Source organism: Arachis hypogaea, chromosome 5 (assembly GCF_003086295.3).
Source record: "Arachis hypogaea cultivar Tifrunner chromosome 5, arahy.Tifrunner.gnm2.J5K5, whole genome shotgun sequence".
NCBI lineage: Eukaryota > Viridiplantae > Streptophyta > Magnoliopsida > Fabales > Fabaceae > Arachis > Arachis hypogaea.
This window is the reverse complement of record NC_092040.1, coordinates 101,746,441-101,762,581: the sequence shown is the minus strand read 5'-3', so window position 1 is coordinate 101,762,581 and position 16,141 is coordinate 101,746,441. Positions and strand designations below refer to the sequence as shown.

The window sequence follows — 16,141 nt, the reverse complement described above, 5'->3', positions numbered from 1 at the left end:
ATTATTTTACGCTTAAATTTTTACTATTTTCACTTTTCAACACCCCCTAAACCCCTCATATTCCACAAACTAAAATCATTTAAAAACTCTATTACACACGTTATTTCGATTTTTGGGGTGGCACCTTCTTACTTTCTCTTTCTATTTTGCTTGCCTTCCTTTTTGTGCCAATACTTCATTCTGAGCTTGGAGAATAGCCATAATATCCTCATCCTCATCATATAAAACAGCTCCCAATTCGACATCCAGATCCCAAGCAGCCCTATTTTCAGCCATATCTTTATCCCAACTTTCTTCGTGTTCATCTTGATTAGTTTCACCGTCTGCATCCTGCTCTGAGTCCTCCGAATCTTCCAAGTTCCTTATAGCCCCTTCATCATCCAACCCAGTTTCCTGCACTACTGTATTCTCATCCTCTAAATCTGAATCTTGCACTGCATCACTCCTCATCAGACATATGCCAACATGCTGCTTACCACTCTCGTCCAAACTAGCATGGATTTTATTGACTACACTTGGCGGAATATTTTTCTCCGCTGTGCTGTTCGAACAATTCTCCGCACTTTCACCAATCTCTTTTCCAACTTGATTCTGCTCGTCGGGTGCATAAGGGGTTTCACGCTCCTCCCTGCTCTTCACGCCATCAAGTTCAGTGCGGACATTATCACCTCCGCCACTAGCAGCTGACTTCTGCATTGCTCCCAGATCTGCCTCGTCGGTGTTGTTCCCCGTGGCATCAACCCCTTCGCGAACTCCATGACCAGCCACACTCCTCTCTTCACCGTCACCCGCAGCAGCCAACAAGGAGGCCCTTTTAAAACGCACAATGACGTACTCTCCGTCGCACCACACACTCCACTAACATATTGGGCCTTATATACTTCAACCCAGTCCCAACTGAACTTTTGTTCAACACTAGATCAACCCCTTCTTTCCGTTTATCCTCGTATTTCCAAGTCTCTGTTCTTTCAGAGATTGCTTCATTACTGATTGTTTGAGACCTCATAGATTTCACACTCACCATAATTGCCAGATACACCAAAGGATTATCCGTTTGCGTTTTCAAAAAACCCTCGTGCCACTCATCCAAATCCTCAATAACAAATACCTTTCTATCCTTGTCATGCTCTGCCTCCCGTAGCCTCTGTGGCATCATTACCACCGCATCCCATCCCAACTCCAACGGTTCCCTCTGAATTTCTAGTTCTTCACCTTTATCGTGTTTCAAGACAACTCTCTCTTTCTCGTTCACCTCAATATCCTTTTCTTTAATCTTTTCTTGTTTTCCATCAAGAGACTGCGTGACATCTTCATCATGATAATGGTTTGTTTCTGGACATCAATCCTCCTCCTGGACTTAGCCTCACCCACAAAGATTTCTTTGCTCCTTAATCGCATTTCATTCATCTCTTTGATAGCCTTTAATGCCCCTCCTTTTATAGTATACCTGATGAAAACAAACAGATGGATCCGGCCATACTTCTCCTTACGTAGATGTCATTTATCATTCTCTCATTCTAGTAAATCTAATTATCCTATTTCGATTTAGTACGTCCTAATAAATCTAATTAGCCTGTTTCAATTTAGTCATGATATTATTTTTATATAATTTGAATAGTACTAATTAGATTTATAAAGATAGGACTAAATCTAATCAACCTAAAAAATTATTATAAATTTTTTATATAACAATGTTACTGTTAAATAGTTAATATTTTAATATTATTAAAAAGTAAATATAAAAATAAGCATATAGAAATTAATTTGAAAAAATATAAAAATTTAAGTGTACAATATTAAATTGATTAAGTACAAATATTAATAAAAAAATAATTAAAACTTAAATCCATCATATATTTAAAAATATTTACATATAAAACTATTTAACCAAATAAAATTTTTTATTTGATCAAACACATATCTTATATATCAATAATTCTTTAAAATTTTAAGAGACTAAAATTATTGTTGTTCTGTTTGAATTCATGCTAATTGTAACTGACAAATTTTTTAAAAATATGACAGATATTGTACATGATGAAAAAGAAACTAATTGAAAAACATAAAAATAATATTTTTTTGAGAAAAACAAATGAGAGGGTAAAATAATCAAGTAAAGCCACCACAACAACAAATTGATGAGATGCTAATTAAAATATGTTTGGGGCATCATTTGTTAAATAAAAGAAACCAAAATTTTGTTATGTGTTCAATTAGTGCACGTTAAAAATCCTTGTCAACTGTAACAGAATACTTAGCGTGTGTTTTGGATTGAATTTTGATTTTAATATTTTTTTTCTTTTTAATTTAATATTGTACACTTAAACTTTTTATATATTTTTTTAAATTTATTTCTATATGCTCATTTTTATATCTATTTTTTAATAATATTAAAATATTAACTATTTAACATTAACATTATTATATAAAAAAATTTATAATAATTTACTAAGTTGATTATATTTAGTTTTGTCTCTATAAATCTAATGAATACTATTTGAATTATATAACGATAATATCAGAGCTAAATCAAAACAGATCGATTAGATTTACTAAGACAGGCTAAATCGAAATAGGGTGATTAGATTTACTAGGATAATATGTATATATAAATCGAACTACTTTGTTTCGATTTACATAGAGTAACTAAATCTAGTCTGACTCATTCGATTTACATAAAGAGGTAATTGGGGAGATTCATGTAACGTTTTTTTTATTTGGGTGAATTGTGTAATATTGAGTTGGGTTTGGGTTAATTGTGTGTTTTATCTTAAGTTTTATTATCTATTTTCGGCCACAGATTTTAGTAGTAATATTTCAAATCGAACCCTCTGTTTTCAGTTTTCATAAGTTTGTAATTTTACATTTACTTCTATAAGTCTTTACTTTCCAAAATTCTCTCTCCACCCTTAAACATATTAATAACTGAGTTTCACCCTCAAAAAACCAAAAAGAAATAGTATTAGTAATTGTGTTTCAAGTTTTTTTATATATAAATAAATAAATTATATTAACTCTTTTAAACATTTTTTTTCAATTTTTTACCGTTTTAAGTATTATATGGTAATTTTACTGGCAGAGACTATTTCGCAATTAAGGAATACGCAATAGAAAAAGAACGCTATTGCACAACCCATACCAACGGAATAGAGGTAAAGCGACTCCTCCACTATAGCGCATGTGCTGCCTACAAAATCGTTGGGACTACTATATAACAACGCAAGTAGTCCTTGCGGGTTACATTGCAACCATTTGTTTAGTTTTGAGTTTTGGAGAATTTGAGAGAAAATTGAGAGAGAAAGAAGGAGAAAAAAAAAAGAAAGAAGTAAAAGAGCTTTTGTTGCAATGATTCGGAGTAACGACATCAACCATTTGAATGAAGGTAGACATATCACGAACCACAATGATGATCAAGTTAGAATTTAAATTAATTTTTTTGTTTACTATAATATAGTTATTAGTTGGTTAATTAGTAGTTATAAGTTTAGGATTAGTTTAATATATTAGGGAATAGACATTTATAATATATAAATTAGGGAGACTTTTAAACTTAACATAGAAATCTTTGGATTTAGACTACACATATTGTAAATTATTATGAATGAGATAAATGTTGATTTATAATTGATAGTGTTTTAGAGATGCTTTATATAATAGGTATTATTAGTAACATTGGTTAAAATATAATGTAGAAATCTTTGAATTTAGGATAACTATTGTAGTTTATTATGATTGAGATGAGTGGTCGTTTAAATTGAACTTAATGTCGAATTACATAGAGTCGACGAGTCCTATTTCCACGGAGGAATAGGGACTAAGGAGTGGAAAGACCGCCTGATGTGTTGTTGCGCTATTTAGAGGACGCTAGTTTCGCCCATGCGGCTCAAGTTAGAGATTTTCACTTCGACAACTCACTCTTGTCGGCCTTTGTTGAGAGATGGCATTTGGAGACCCATTCGTTCCACATGCCATGGAGTGAGTGTACTATCACCTATCATGATGTTGGTTATTACCTTGGCTCGCAGACACATGGGGAGTTAGTAGGTGGTTGCAGTCGAGATTTTCAGACTTATTATAGTCATGACACATGGGAGATGGTTGAGGAGGCACTTAGAGTGTAGTCACTGCGTCGAGAGCCGTGGAGGGTGTGCAGTACGCCGAGTCTTTCACCATTAAGATGACATAGTTGAAGGCTCATTTGATACAGCTACCTGCCGACACTGCACCAGATGTACTCTGGCACTATGCACGTTGTTACATATTTAGATTGATCGGTGGGCTACTAATGACAGATAAATCTAGCAGCATCGTACATGCTAGATGGATCTCATTGATTGTTGATTTTGAGAGATGCAAGCAGTACTCGTGGGGTTCTATTATGCTCGCCTGGACCTACTACTGTTTATGCATGGCTATCAATGAGTAACTTGGCTTGGTGCAACCCACCTATGCTTTCTTGGAATTACCACAGATTTCTGGATTGGTGCCCTCAAGGTAGGGATATGGTGGATTTTTCATTATCTGCGAGGTCTTTAGGTATACAATGCTTTTTCTTGTAGTTGCTATTTTTTATTTTGTTACTGAACATATTATTTTGTTTTGCATCTGCAAGTTGGTTGGGCCACCACAACAGCATAGAGATGACATGAGTCAGAGGCTATTGCAATGGAGGCAGCAATTGGACTTGGTCCCTTATGATAGGATACTTAAGTTTACATATAAAGTATTTAGTAAATTATGTTTATTTATGCTCATCACTATTTTGACCTAAATATGTGTGTATGTTCTTTGTAGTTCTGGTGGACGCCTTATAACATATAGCCGTTGTACGATATCATTCCTCAGTGGGTGCATAGCAACAAAGAGAAGCTGACGCATACTATAGTTGTGTTTTTGATCTGTTTTCATTTTGTCAAGTTCCATCACCTAGATTGAGTTATTCAACAGTTCAGGGGTACACAACATATACCGGAGCTGCTGGTAAACATTGACGGGCTACTTACCTTGACCCTCAGACTAAAGGATGAATGGTGGTTGATGGAGCTTGCATTGTGATACTTTTCATGAAGAGACCGTTTTGAGCCTCTGCGACAGACGATAGTGTTACCCACGATGAACCTACGACCTTCGCAAGACTATTTTACATGGTGATCCCAGATGTGTTGTAGTCGTTTCTTGTCACAACGCAACACTCACCTATTACATGTGTTGTTGGATGATGCTCCTCAAGAGGCCCCACGGACATTAGCTTGCTCATTAGGGATAGGTGGAAACTTCATCTCATATACCTTGAATACGCTCTCCATGCGATACGCTAGATGAACAAACCTGGTCTAATCGAGTCTTGCAAAAGCACATGTCACTAGAACATGATCGCATGGATAATAGATAGCTTGAAAGAGCCAGCAGTCGCAACTATTAATGTCCAAATAAACCTTAAATGTGCATGGGTAAAATCAATCAACCAACTCCATTTCCTCGACAACAAAACGGAAGAAAAAAGATTGCATTTGTGCACGGCCATCTTGGAAATAACATCCATGTTTTTTTGAATATTTTTTGTTAAGTACTATGAAAACATGTTACTCCGACTAAGTTTAGCAAATGTTTGTCGGCCATTCCTAATAAACAAGTTTTGCAGCCGCATATACGTGGACTGAACAATGGTTACGACGGGAAGGTTATGCGTCCCCCTTAGCACAATATTGATGATGCACTTAGATAAGTTGGTAATCATGTGGCCAAATCTTTAGCCAGAATCACAGTGTTTCCAGCCAGACCTCTTTGCAAATCGTATTTGTCCACGTTCGCAAATTCCAATTCGAGATCTCTTAGCGCTCTCATGTATGCCAACTTGCCAAGTATTGCTCCTCATTTAGGGAATATGATGCATTGATCAAGGCTCGTTTTCCTTCTTTACACTTGAACTGATTTATGAAATTAGCATCCATATGACAGATACAATAAGCATGATATTCCCCTAGAGGATGCCATCCACTACCCTCTTCTTCCATTGCGGCATGTATGCCTTTAGCTTTATCAGATATGGCAAGACTATTTTCTTAGGGAGTCACATGCTGTCGCAAATTCCTTATAAAGAATGACCAAGACTCTGTTGACTCTTACTTAACCAATGTAAAAGCAATGGAAAGAATGTTTGAGTTGACGTCTTGTGCAATGGCCATTAACAACCCTTTCGTATCGCCCATACAAAAGTGTGCCATCAATAGATACTAGAGGTTTAAAATACTTGAAGGCTTCAACGTAGGGAGAAAATGTCCAAAATACCTTATCAAACTGCATAGAACCAAAGTTTCGAAGCACACCTTCATAATGTGGCACAAGCTTGATATCATGAACTAGACGAGGCAAACATTGCTTAATTGCATTTAGCAACCTTGGAAGTTGGTTGTACAACTCTTCCTAATCCCCATTGGTTTGAGCAATTGCTTTTTGCTTTGCCATCCAAACCTTCCGGTACGACTACTTAAATATATAGCTCTATTTCACTACCACTTGACCCATGTAGTACTCTAATTGGAACGGAAGGATAACCTAAACTGATTAATGTATCAACCATTTTTAGAAATCTTACAACCATAACATGATCAACATGTAACCATTTTTTCAAAAATAGACGAAAAATTTAAAAAATTTACTTTCTATCATGGAAAAGATAACTCTGCAGATAAGGTTGCTGTCGAAATTTGAATGATCTTGAGACATTGTTGGCGCCAAGCACGTATGCATAGTCTCGTATTTATGAACATCCCAATAACCGAGATTTTGTCAATATCCAATCTGAATGCTCCACCGACAACCTACAACATAATATTTGCACCGACAATGATACTTCAAATAATCATATTCAACCTCCTGATACTCTACACTCCAACAAATGTTGTAGTTCTTGATGGCGAACAGACTCTTTACTGTAGAATCTATGGCCAACCCTCAACTCCACGCTTCCATCTGTTTTATAGTCGTAAGCTCCCTCTAACCGAAATGCATCGGCTTCACTTACATAGCATCTTGGTCTACTGACAAATAATAGCTTGGAACTTGGGCTCTGCTAGGAAGTGATAACGGTGGTGACAATATATGTTGAGTTTCTGGGACAAACTCTATATCGTCATCGCTATTACTCTCAAAATCAGATTGGACTCACTCCTCGTCTTATTTGAACTCTTCAGAAACTAAATCAACATCAGATTCAACATTTGCAGAGAAGACTGAATTCTTGTATGGGATTCGGTTCTTTCCACCTAACTAGGTCCTACTACACAATCTGTTGGAAGTTGGGACTGCAGGTGAAGAAGAAGAACTATTGCCAATGTCCACTAACTTAATGTAAAGTTTCATCACTTGTTCAATCATAATCTTTCCATGGCAATCGAATATAACCTGCACATGATCATCATTTTTTAGGCACAATACATTATATTGAATATTCCTTATGGCGTACAATGAAATGTACCGATACCTAATTTTTCGAACATTCTTAATTCCAAGCATTCCCATGTTGATCAACTATGCAATAGTAACGTCTACCACCATTGCGCTTGCAGCGTGTGCACTATAAGATTTTATATCACAGTCTATACCTATAGTATAGTTTGCCTATGAAATTGTTAGTGAATATTTAAAACAGCAAAAAATTGAAAAAATATTTAAGAGTTAATATGATTTCTTTTTATTTATTAAAAAAAACCCTTGTGTTTCACCATTAAAAAAAAAATCAAACAGAAAATAGTATTCGTGATCTTACTAAGTTAATGGCTCAATCAACTTGTTACATACCTTATTTTAAACGTAAGAACAAGATAGAAGCATAGCATACGAATTGGTTAGGCTAGTGAAGACACTATTTAATATTCTTACTATTTCTTTATTTTTTCATAGTCAAATTACTGAATCATTTATCATTAATTTATCCAATAATTTATTTTTCTTAAATCAGTTCATTCTTATTTTCTCTTTTTCCCCTATTATGCGAAATGTAGATTATTTCGAACCATATTTTTTAACTTCATTCATTTTCTGATTGAAAATATCATATGTAATATTTTTTAATATGTAACATTTAAATGTTATTAAGATATATATATATAATTAAACCGTACCAAATCATACATAATTCTTTAACTATAATTTTTTCACAAAAGAGCATTTCGCCTAATAAGCCGTCGAGATAAATGAAAAAGCTAAATGGATTATATGAATTCCAGCAACAACAACAAATTAAGGCAATGCCATCGACTATGAATTATATGTCAATTCCAGCAGCAGCAGCAGCATCAGCATCAGCATGTGATGTTTAACACTTTCAATCTTTGATATCCACCAATGGATTCACATAAACTCCTCATCATTCCCTCACCTAAATGCACTTAAAATTGTCATTCAGCAACTATCATCATATTTATTAATCAATCTTTAAGTACAAAAATAAATGCCACTGATGGATGAATTAACAATCTCAGCAATAAAGGGTACAAAGATATAAATGGAACAAAACTAAAAGTGCAAAGCTTGATCTTACACAAACAGCTGCACAGCACCTGCCTCGAACTACCTTAACACCGCTCAACTGCATATCTCATATTTCAAATTTTCAATCCAATATGTTCAACGTAATATCCACATCTCGTATAGTCTAAGCTAGTAATATTCAGTATCTACCTACTAGACTTACATGCTTTCTAATACATAAAGACTAAGAATCTATTGTTCCTCAAACACAAAATGAATTTATAATTTTATATACTGATCATCACCATTTAGTTATAGTCGCCATGAAATCAAATATGTTGAAAATAAAGGGTTTCAAATCATTATTTAAATCTACATAACTAAAATTAAGCAAAGGGTTTCAAATTATGGTATGCAAAGCCATACTAGCAGAAGGAAGCAAAAAGGAAAAAGGAAGATACCCTAGATGCAGTTGCAGGATTAAAGTAACTAGAGCTACAGCCACCAACTGCCACTTTAGGGAAATCATTGGTATCACATATGCATGTCCATAATGATTCACTACTATCTTCAGCATCTGCATAGTAGGTAAAGCATATATCATAAAGGTTGAACACATGAAAAGCATTGCATGCTTACTAGTCACTACAAACTTACGGAAAGAGGAAAATCTACATTTCCACTTGTTTAGGCAAGTCTCATTAGGTTCGTCTGCTAACAACAGATTTGTGTATGAGGAACAATAGATTCTTAGTTTGGTACATATTTGCATGTATGTAAGTGTAGTAGGCAGATACTGAATTTATATTGTTCATGTTGGATTGGAAATTTGAACTGCCTTGATATTCACAAGTTGGTTTCCTTGACATGCACTTATGTGTCTGAATCAATTTTATATTGTTCATTTTGTGGTTGAGGAACAATATTCTTCTGCCACTTTAATCCTAGCTTGATTCTCATTTTCAATTGCTGAGCACTTTTCTTCAAACTCTACTCTTGGTGAATTGGATTATGGATGGAGTACGACGCAGAGAGCATGCGAGTGAAGGAATCAACAGCTTCATCAAGTGATTGGGACTGCGAGTGACAGTGTAGGCTTGAAGTTGAAAGGAAGCAAAGAGGGAGAGCAGAATGGGGAACAGATTTTAGTAATAATATTTCAAATTGAACCCTCTGTTTTCAGTTCTTTATATATTTCATTTTTTTTAGAAAAACTAGTTATTTTCTATTTCTACATTAAAGAAAACCCCTCAAAAAACAAATAATAACTGCCTTTTTTTCAAAATTTTTAATGTCGATTTTTTTCCCTGAAAAAAGAAAACAAACAAACAAATGGAACAATGTTTTTCATGATAACTTCAAGAACGTTTCAAATGAATCATTTGATCTATGGTAGAGCCAGCATAAAGATGAAAGTTATCAAGCCATCAACCAACAAGTTTAGCTCAGCTAACAAGTCAAAATACTCCCCACTGAACAATTCCTATCATATAAAATTACCATGATAAAATCTAATAAGCCATTATTAATCTTGTAACATAATATGTGCATACAACTTGTCTTTGTAAGATCAGTATGACAAAAAGAAGTGAATAAACTTCATTAAAATCAGATTGATCATATAATTGTTTCTTAACACAATATTTTAACTATAATGAGATTCGAACTTAAAAGCTTGAGTATATCACCAAAATTTCTCATTTTATTGTAAAGTTATAGGTTTATTATTTTTCTTAACATGACTATATGGGAACATGCAATTGATGATGAAGTGTTCCAACTTTTGTGAGCATTAACCTGTGCAAATGTTTCTTGCTACTCTATTGGGTGCTTGGAGATTGCACAAGATGCTGGTGTTTGATCAAAATCCTTAAACTTTGAAGTTTGAATCGCAGTTCCACAGGTCCGTTTGACTGCTATTGACTATCTCCTTCTACTTGGCAGGATGGCAGCCCTTTGTTGACGAAACTGCTAAGCGGGTGGTCCATGATTATCCCCCTGGCTGATGTGCAACCCTTCCTAGCTGGGGCTTGGGGAGAGCAATTGTTCTACCTCTGCCTCAAAAATATAGATACATACATACCATCTAATCCATCATCAGCAACCATCTTAATTATTGATTAACAGAACCTCAGCTTTGTTCTATTCTTGTTCATCATAATCATCATATTCATATACATACATGCAGTTATGTATGTCTGAATTTGAGAGAGATATCACCAAGAATGTCTCCAGTAATCTGTGAGATCCTCCTCTCTGGCTTCACAATCAACTCAACTCTAAGACGCCGCAGTCATTTGGTTCAATCTTTCTCAGTTGTTTTCCTTTACTGGTTCTACGTTTTCTCATGAACTAGCCCTTCATTCTTCATTCATAATATTCCCAGCTTTCTCCTTTTTCATTTCAAACCATTTTACCATCAAAATTCAAAATCAAATAGTTAGTAATATATATATATAGATAGATAGATATATAGTTATGGCTTCTCCAATTAGCGGAGGCTATTCTGGCTCTGGCTCTGGCTCTGAGGGAGATCCACAGCAGCATATAATGGATCAAAGGAAGAGGAAGAGAATGCAGTCGAATCAAGCTTGGTTTTGTTCCTAATATTATCTTTCCTTTGTTCTATATATGCCAAATTGCCAATCAATCAAGCTTGGTTTTGTTACCCACGGATATTTGTACCTTGAATTAATAGCAAAATTTATTTACTCTATATAACAAGAAAATCAGTTACCTTCTTTGTCATGTTAATTGTTTTGGTACATTATGCCTCAGGTATAACTGCATGAACACAGAAAAATGAGAAGATGTTTGCAAAATAACATTTTGAGATTTCATCTAAAGCTACATCAGCCAGTTTGTGCTGCATGGGGGGAAATGAAAAGATTGAAAGACAATAAGAGTGCAGGAAAGCTTCACAATAAACACGTGATTCCCTTTCAATGATGAAATCAGAACCATTTCAGCTTAGTGAAAAATTAACATCAATGCATTTATATAATTACAAAAAAGAAAAAGGAAATAATGATAGATGCCCACAAGAAACGTATGACAACCATCTAGTCACTGAAAATGCTATAAAATAAGCAATGACAAAGCAGACGCTTAGGGTGGATAAAGCAGAATAAAGAGTAACAATCATGTCAAGATCTAAAGGCATTAATATGTAATGGATAGATGATCCTGAAGAAGGTAATAAAACACAAATTAAGAAAGAGATACAAACAACATTTTGTGATGTCTAACAAGAAGAATCTCATCTACTTTTATCGTTGCAATAGGCCTCTAGATATCATTTCACGAAGAAGTTTCTCAGCTTTATCATTTTCACCGTTTTCAAATAGAGCACGAATGATTGTTTCATAAGTCACAGCATCTGGTAAGCAACCACTGTCTTCCATTTTTGTCATGAGTGCCAATGCTTCGTGAAACAGACCCTCTTTGCAAAGCCCATTGATCATAATGGTGTATGTCTGCACATTTGGACGATAGCCTTTAATCGAAAGATCTTCAAATATCTCTTCTGCCTTTTTAATTCTTCCACTTTTGCACAGGCCATCTATAAGTATGTTGTATGTACATATATCTGGATCAATGCCACTCTCTTTCATTTCCTTGAATAATATAAGTGCCTTGTCATGTTGTTTGATATTGAACAAAGCATCCAGCAAGGAACTGTAAGTGACTATATCAGCAGGTTGACCTCTATCATGCATCTTTTTAAGAAGCTCCACAGCACAAAGGATTCTCCTTGATTTTCCCAAGCCATCAATTAGAGTATTGTAAGTAACCATGTCCGGAACCAAGTTCCTGCAATGCATCTCTTCAAAGAGATTCAAGGCATCATCGACCATTTTACTTTTGCACAAACCATTAATCATGATATTGTAACTACAAATATTAGGCGACACACTACTTTGGGCCATTGTGTTGAATACATATTTTGCCTTGTTTACCTCATTAACCAAACAATATCCATCCATTAAGCTATTATAAATAAACACTTCTGGTTTCACACCTTTTTTCATCATGATAACAAACACACTCTTAGCATCTTTGACCCTTCCTTCTTTACATAGCCCATCAATCAAAGTACTATAGGTACAAGCATCGGGAGTAATGTTTTTCAGCATCATATGATTCAGTAAATCAATGGCTTCTTTTAGTTGACCCCCAAGGCACAATCCATAAATTAGAGTGCTGTACGTGATAACATTAGGATAAATTCCCTTAGCAAGCATTTCAGAATATAAATGAAAAGCTTCACTTAGAAAGGTAACCTTGCAGAAGCTATCAATAATTGCGTTGTACATGATGACATTAGGAACAATTCCATGTCGTGGGATGTTTCTCAACACTTGAATAGCAGCTGATGTGTGTCCGGTCCTACAGAGCCCATTGATCAACGTCCCATAACTGACTTGGTCGAAGTGAAATCCCTGAGCCAGCATTGTGTGGTGAAAGTGCAGTGCTTTTTCAACCTTACCACAGAGAAAGAGACCTTTAATGACTGTATTTAATGTCACTGTATCTGGTTGAAAACCCATCCTGAAAATCTTGGCCAATACAGAGAAAGCAAGCGTCATACGACCCATGCCACAGCAACAATTGATTAAGATATTCAAAGTAAATAAGTTGGGAGCAATTCCCCTGGCTTGCAATTGCTGAAAAAGGGAAATGGCGGTGGGGAAATGGTTGGTCTTGGCAAGAGATCCCAAAATCTTGGTGAATTGGATGATGGATGGAGGGCGACGCATAGAGAGCATGCGAGTGAAGGCATCAACAGCTTCATCAAGTGATTGGGAGTGAGAGTGAGAGTGTAGGGATGAAGTTGAAGGGAAGCAAAGACGGAGAGGGGAGTGGGGAAAAGAATTTGGGAATTGAAAAGCATACCTAAATTTGATTTGTGAGGAAGAGAACAATGACAACATTCTTTTCTTGCAATCTAAGTGGAGTATCGTAAAAGGGAATGCGTTGAATTGAACAGTGCTTCCACCTGAAAGAGTGAGAGCACTATGAAGCTTACTTATTTGATTCGTTTAATTTGCCAAAACTATAGAATTAGTAAGTTTTATTTCTTATTTTGGCCACGGATTTTAGAAGTAATATTTCAAATTGAACCCTCTTTTTTCTGTTTTCTCATTTTCTGTTTCCGTAAGTTTGTAATTTTACATTTACCCCTACTACAAGTCTTTACTTTCCAAATTTCCTCTCCACCCTTACACATAATTTGTGATAAAAAAAAAAAATATTCTGCTAGGGTTGCTCACGTGTTTGGTAGTCTGTCTTCTTTTGCCACTGCACAACGCTTCTGCAGACTGCACATCTCGCCGCTGCAGCCAGTTTGCACGGTCGTCGCCAGTTCACATCCAGTAGTCTGTGTACAAATTCTTTTTATGTTTGAGGAACAATAGATTCTTAGTTTGGTATATATTAGCAGGTATGTAAGTGTAGTAGGCAGATACTTTGAATTTATATTGTTCATGTTTTATTGGAAATTTGAACGGCCCTTCTTAATCGAAAGTTGGTTTCCCTGACGTGCACTTATGTGTCTGGATCAGTTTATAATTTTTCTCGAGTTTGTGTTGCTTTAATTTGTGCTTCTTCTGCCTCTTTAATCCTATGATTTCTATCTTTATTCTCATTTTCAATTGCTGAGCACTTTTCTTCAACTCTACTACTTTTTTGTCTTTATTATCCGGGATTAAATGAATTACTTGTCATAGTATTAATTATAAAATGAAAAACAATGCATATATGCTGCTGTTTGTTGGTAACTAGGTTCATCCCATTGGTATCTGGACCTTTGTCGTAATGTTTTCTCCTGTTGAATTTCTTATTCTGACTTGTCACTTGATGGTTTGATATTGCATTCCAAATTGTGTTAGCACTTGGCAGCATTTGCGATCTTAACACTGACGAGTATATATGTTTATTTAGATGAAGAATTTTTCATTCTTCAGCAAATAATCATGAATTCTATTCCATGAGGCACCATTTTATAATTTTCATTTCCTACATTTTCTTCTATCTTTTTGTAATTTCAATTTCCAATGACAAAGGTTATAACCTTATTCTTGAAACAAAAAAGGGGTTAAAAGTACACTCCTTTCTTTGAATTATACTATTTAAAAATATCACATAATTTCTTGGGTGAAAATTTTATTTGCAAAATGTATTGGAACTTTTAATTAAATAATTCTTTCATTTTCATCTTTTTCCTTTTGACAGTGAAATGTAGCATTTTAAAACAGAAGTTTAGACCCTTTCAGCATTGGCTTCATCTTGCCGACCCTGCATTTCTTTAAAAGATTGGCCCGGTTGGGCTCACGAGCCTGGTTTAAATTCGGTTCGGCCCTGTTCGTTTCAATCTTAGACCAATTCTTTTAAAATTAGGGTCAAAATTTTCGTTTCGATGAGTTATATCCTAATTTGATATAATATTTATATTTCTAATCTTCTTTATCAAGAATTAATTTATCAACTAATTATTTACTAATTTAATGAGATTTACAAGCCCAATTGGCAATTACCACTCCAAACTATGTGTGGATGGAGGAGGCCCCGGGTCAAGTAACCAATTTAGCCATGTGTGACATATTGGCTCCAATTGAATGAATATTTCTATTTTTAGTAATATATATATATATATATATATATATATATATATATATATATATATATATATATATATATATATATATATATGTGAAGTCTCTGGTACCTTGGTTAGTGGTGGCTAAGGATGGCTAGGTATTGACCTGCCAATAATAAAATGACACTTGTCATATTTTAAAAATAGTTAGATTTGTAATTATAAAGTTAATCATTATCATTAATCCAAGATAGGTAACTAAAATATTTTTACCAGAAATAATTTTAAATATTTATTAATGACCAAAGGTTAAAAAGGTAATTGTAGTTGTCCCTTTATCACCTTTCATAGCCAATCCTCCTCCCGTGGCCATTGTCACCAATTTGCATCGTCGCCTTCATCTTGGATAGCCTTTTTGTTTTCTTTTGGGCAAGTCCAACCCCAAGCCAAAGAAGCAATGCACCAAATTTAGCTGTTATAGAGTACTAGAAATTTAATCTAACTTAAGTTAACAAGGGGTCTTTTCATAAAGTCTTCATCCTTCTCTAACAAACCAACAAACTCTATGTCTTCGAACTTCACTTTGAATGAGGTTGAGACTCTAATCTCTGGACCTGAGAAACGAAAAGGAGCTGATAGTTATAGTTTGAGAGTCTGCGCTGAACAGTGCCCTGAAGGGATGAAACGATATGGTTCTGTCTTCAGCTAAGACTTGAGGAGGAGGATGCGGGCACTTCGGCAATGATCCACTCTTTAGTTGGGAGGAAGAGATTGAAGAAGATAATAGGTTGGGTTTGTCTGGACTTTAATTTTTTGAGTTCAGTGTGGATTTTAAACCTTCTAACAGATTAGTTTATTCCGAAAATATATAATATTAAAACAACGGGTATGCCCCGAAACTAGCACTGGCCGGCCATGGAAGGACCACAACGGGTGAGAAACGTGTGCCAATTCATACGATCTTGCAGCAGCACAGCAACAGTCAGGGACAGGCGGCGTCGTGGAAGAGCTTCGTGCAAGGACAGGCGGCAGCACAGAACTCCATGCAGGACCGCAATGTAACGGAACCTT

General features: G+C 35.2%; 1 protein-coding gene across 1 annotated transcript; it reads right to left on the bottom strand.

Annotated features, from left to right (window-relative positions):
* Positions 1-10,154: 10,154 nt before the first annotated feature.
* LOC112802324 (uncharacterized) lies at positions 10,155-14,024 on the bottom strand. Its single transcript, XM_072237639.1, has 2 exons — positions 13,369-14,024; positions 10,155-13,261 (listed from the first exon to the last, which is right to left on the bottom strand). Exon 2 carries the CDS (start codon positions 13,239-13,241, stop codon positions 11,742-11,744), a length of 1,500 nt encoding a protein of 499 aa, XP_072093740.1. The 5' UTR covers positions 13,242-13,261; positions 13,369-14,024; the 3' UTR covers positions 10,155-11,741.
* Between the last annotated feature and the right edge of the window lie 2,117 nt (positions 14,025-16,141).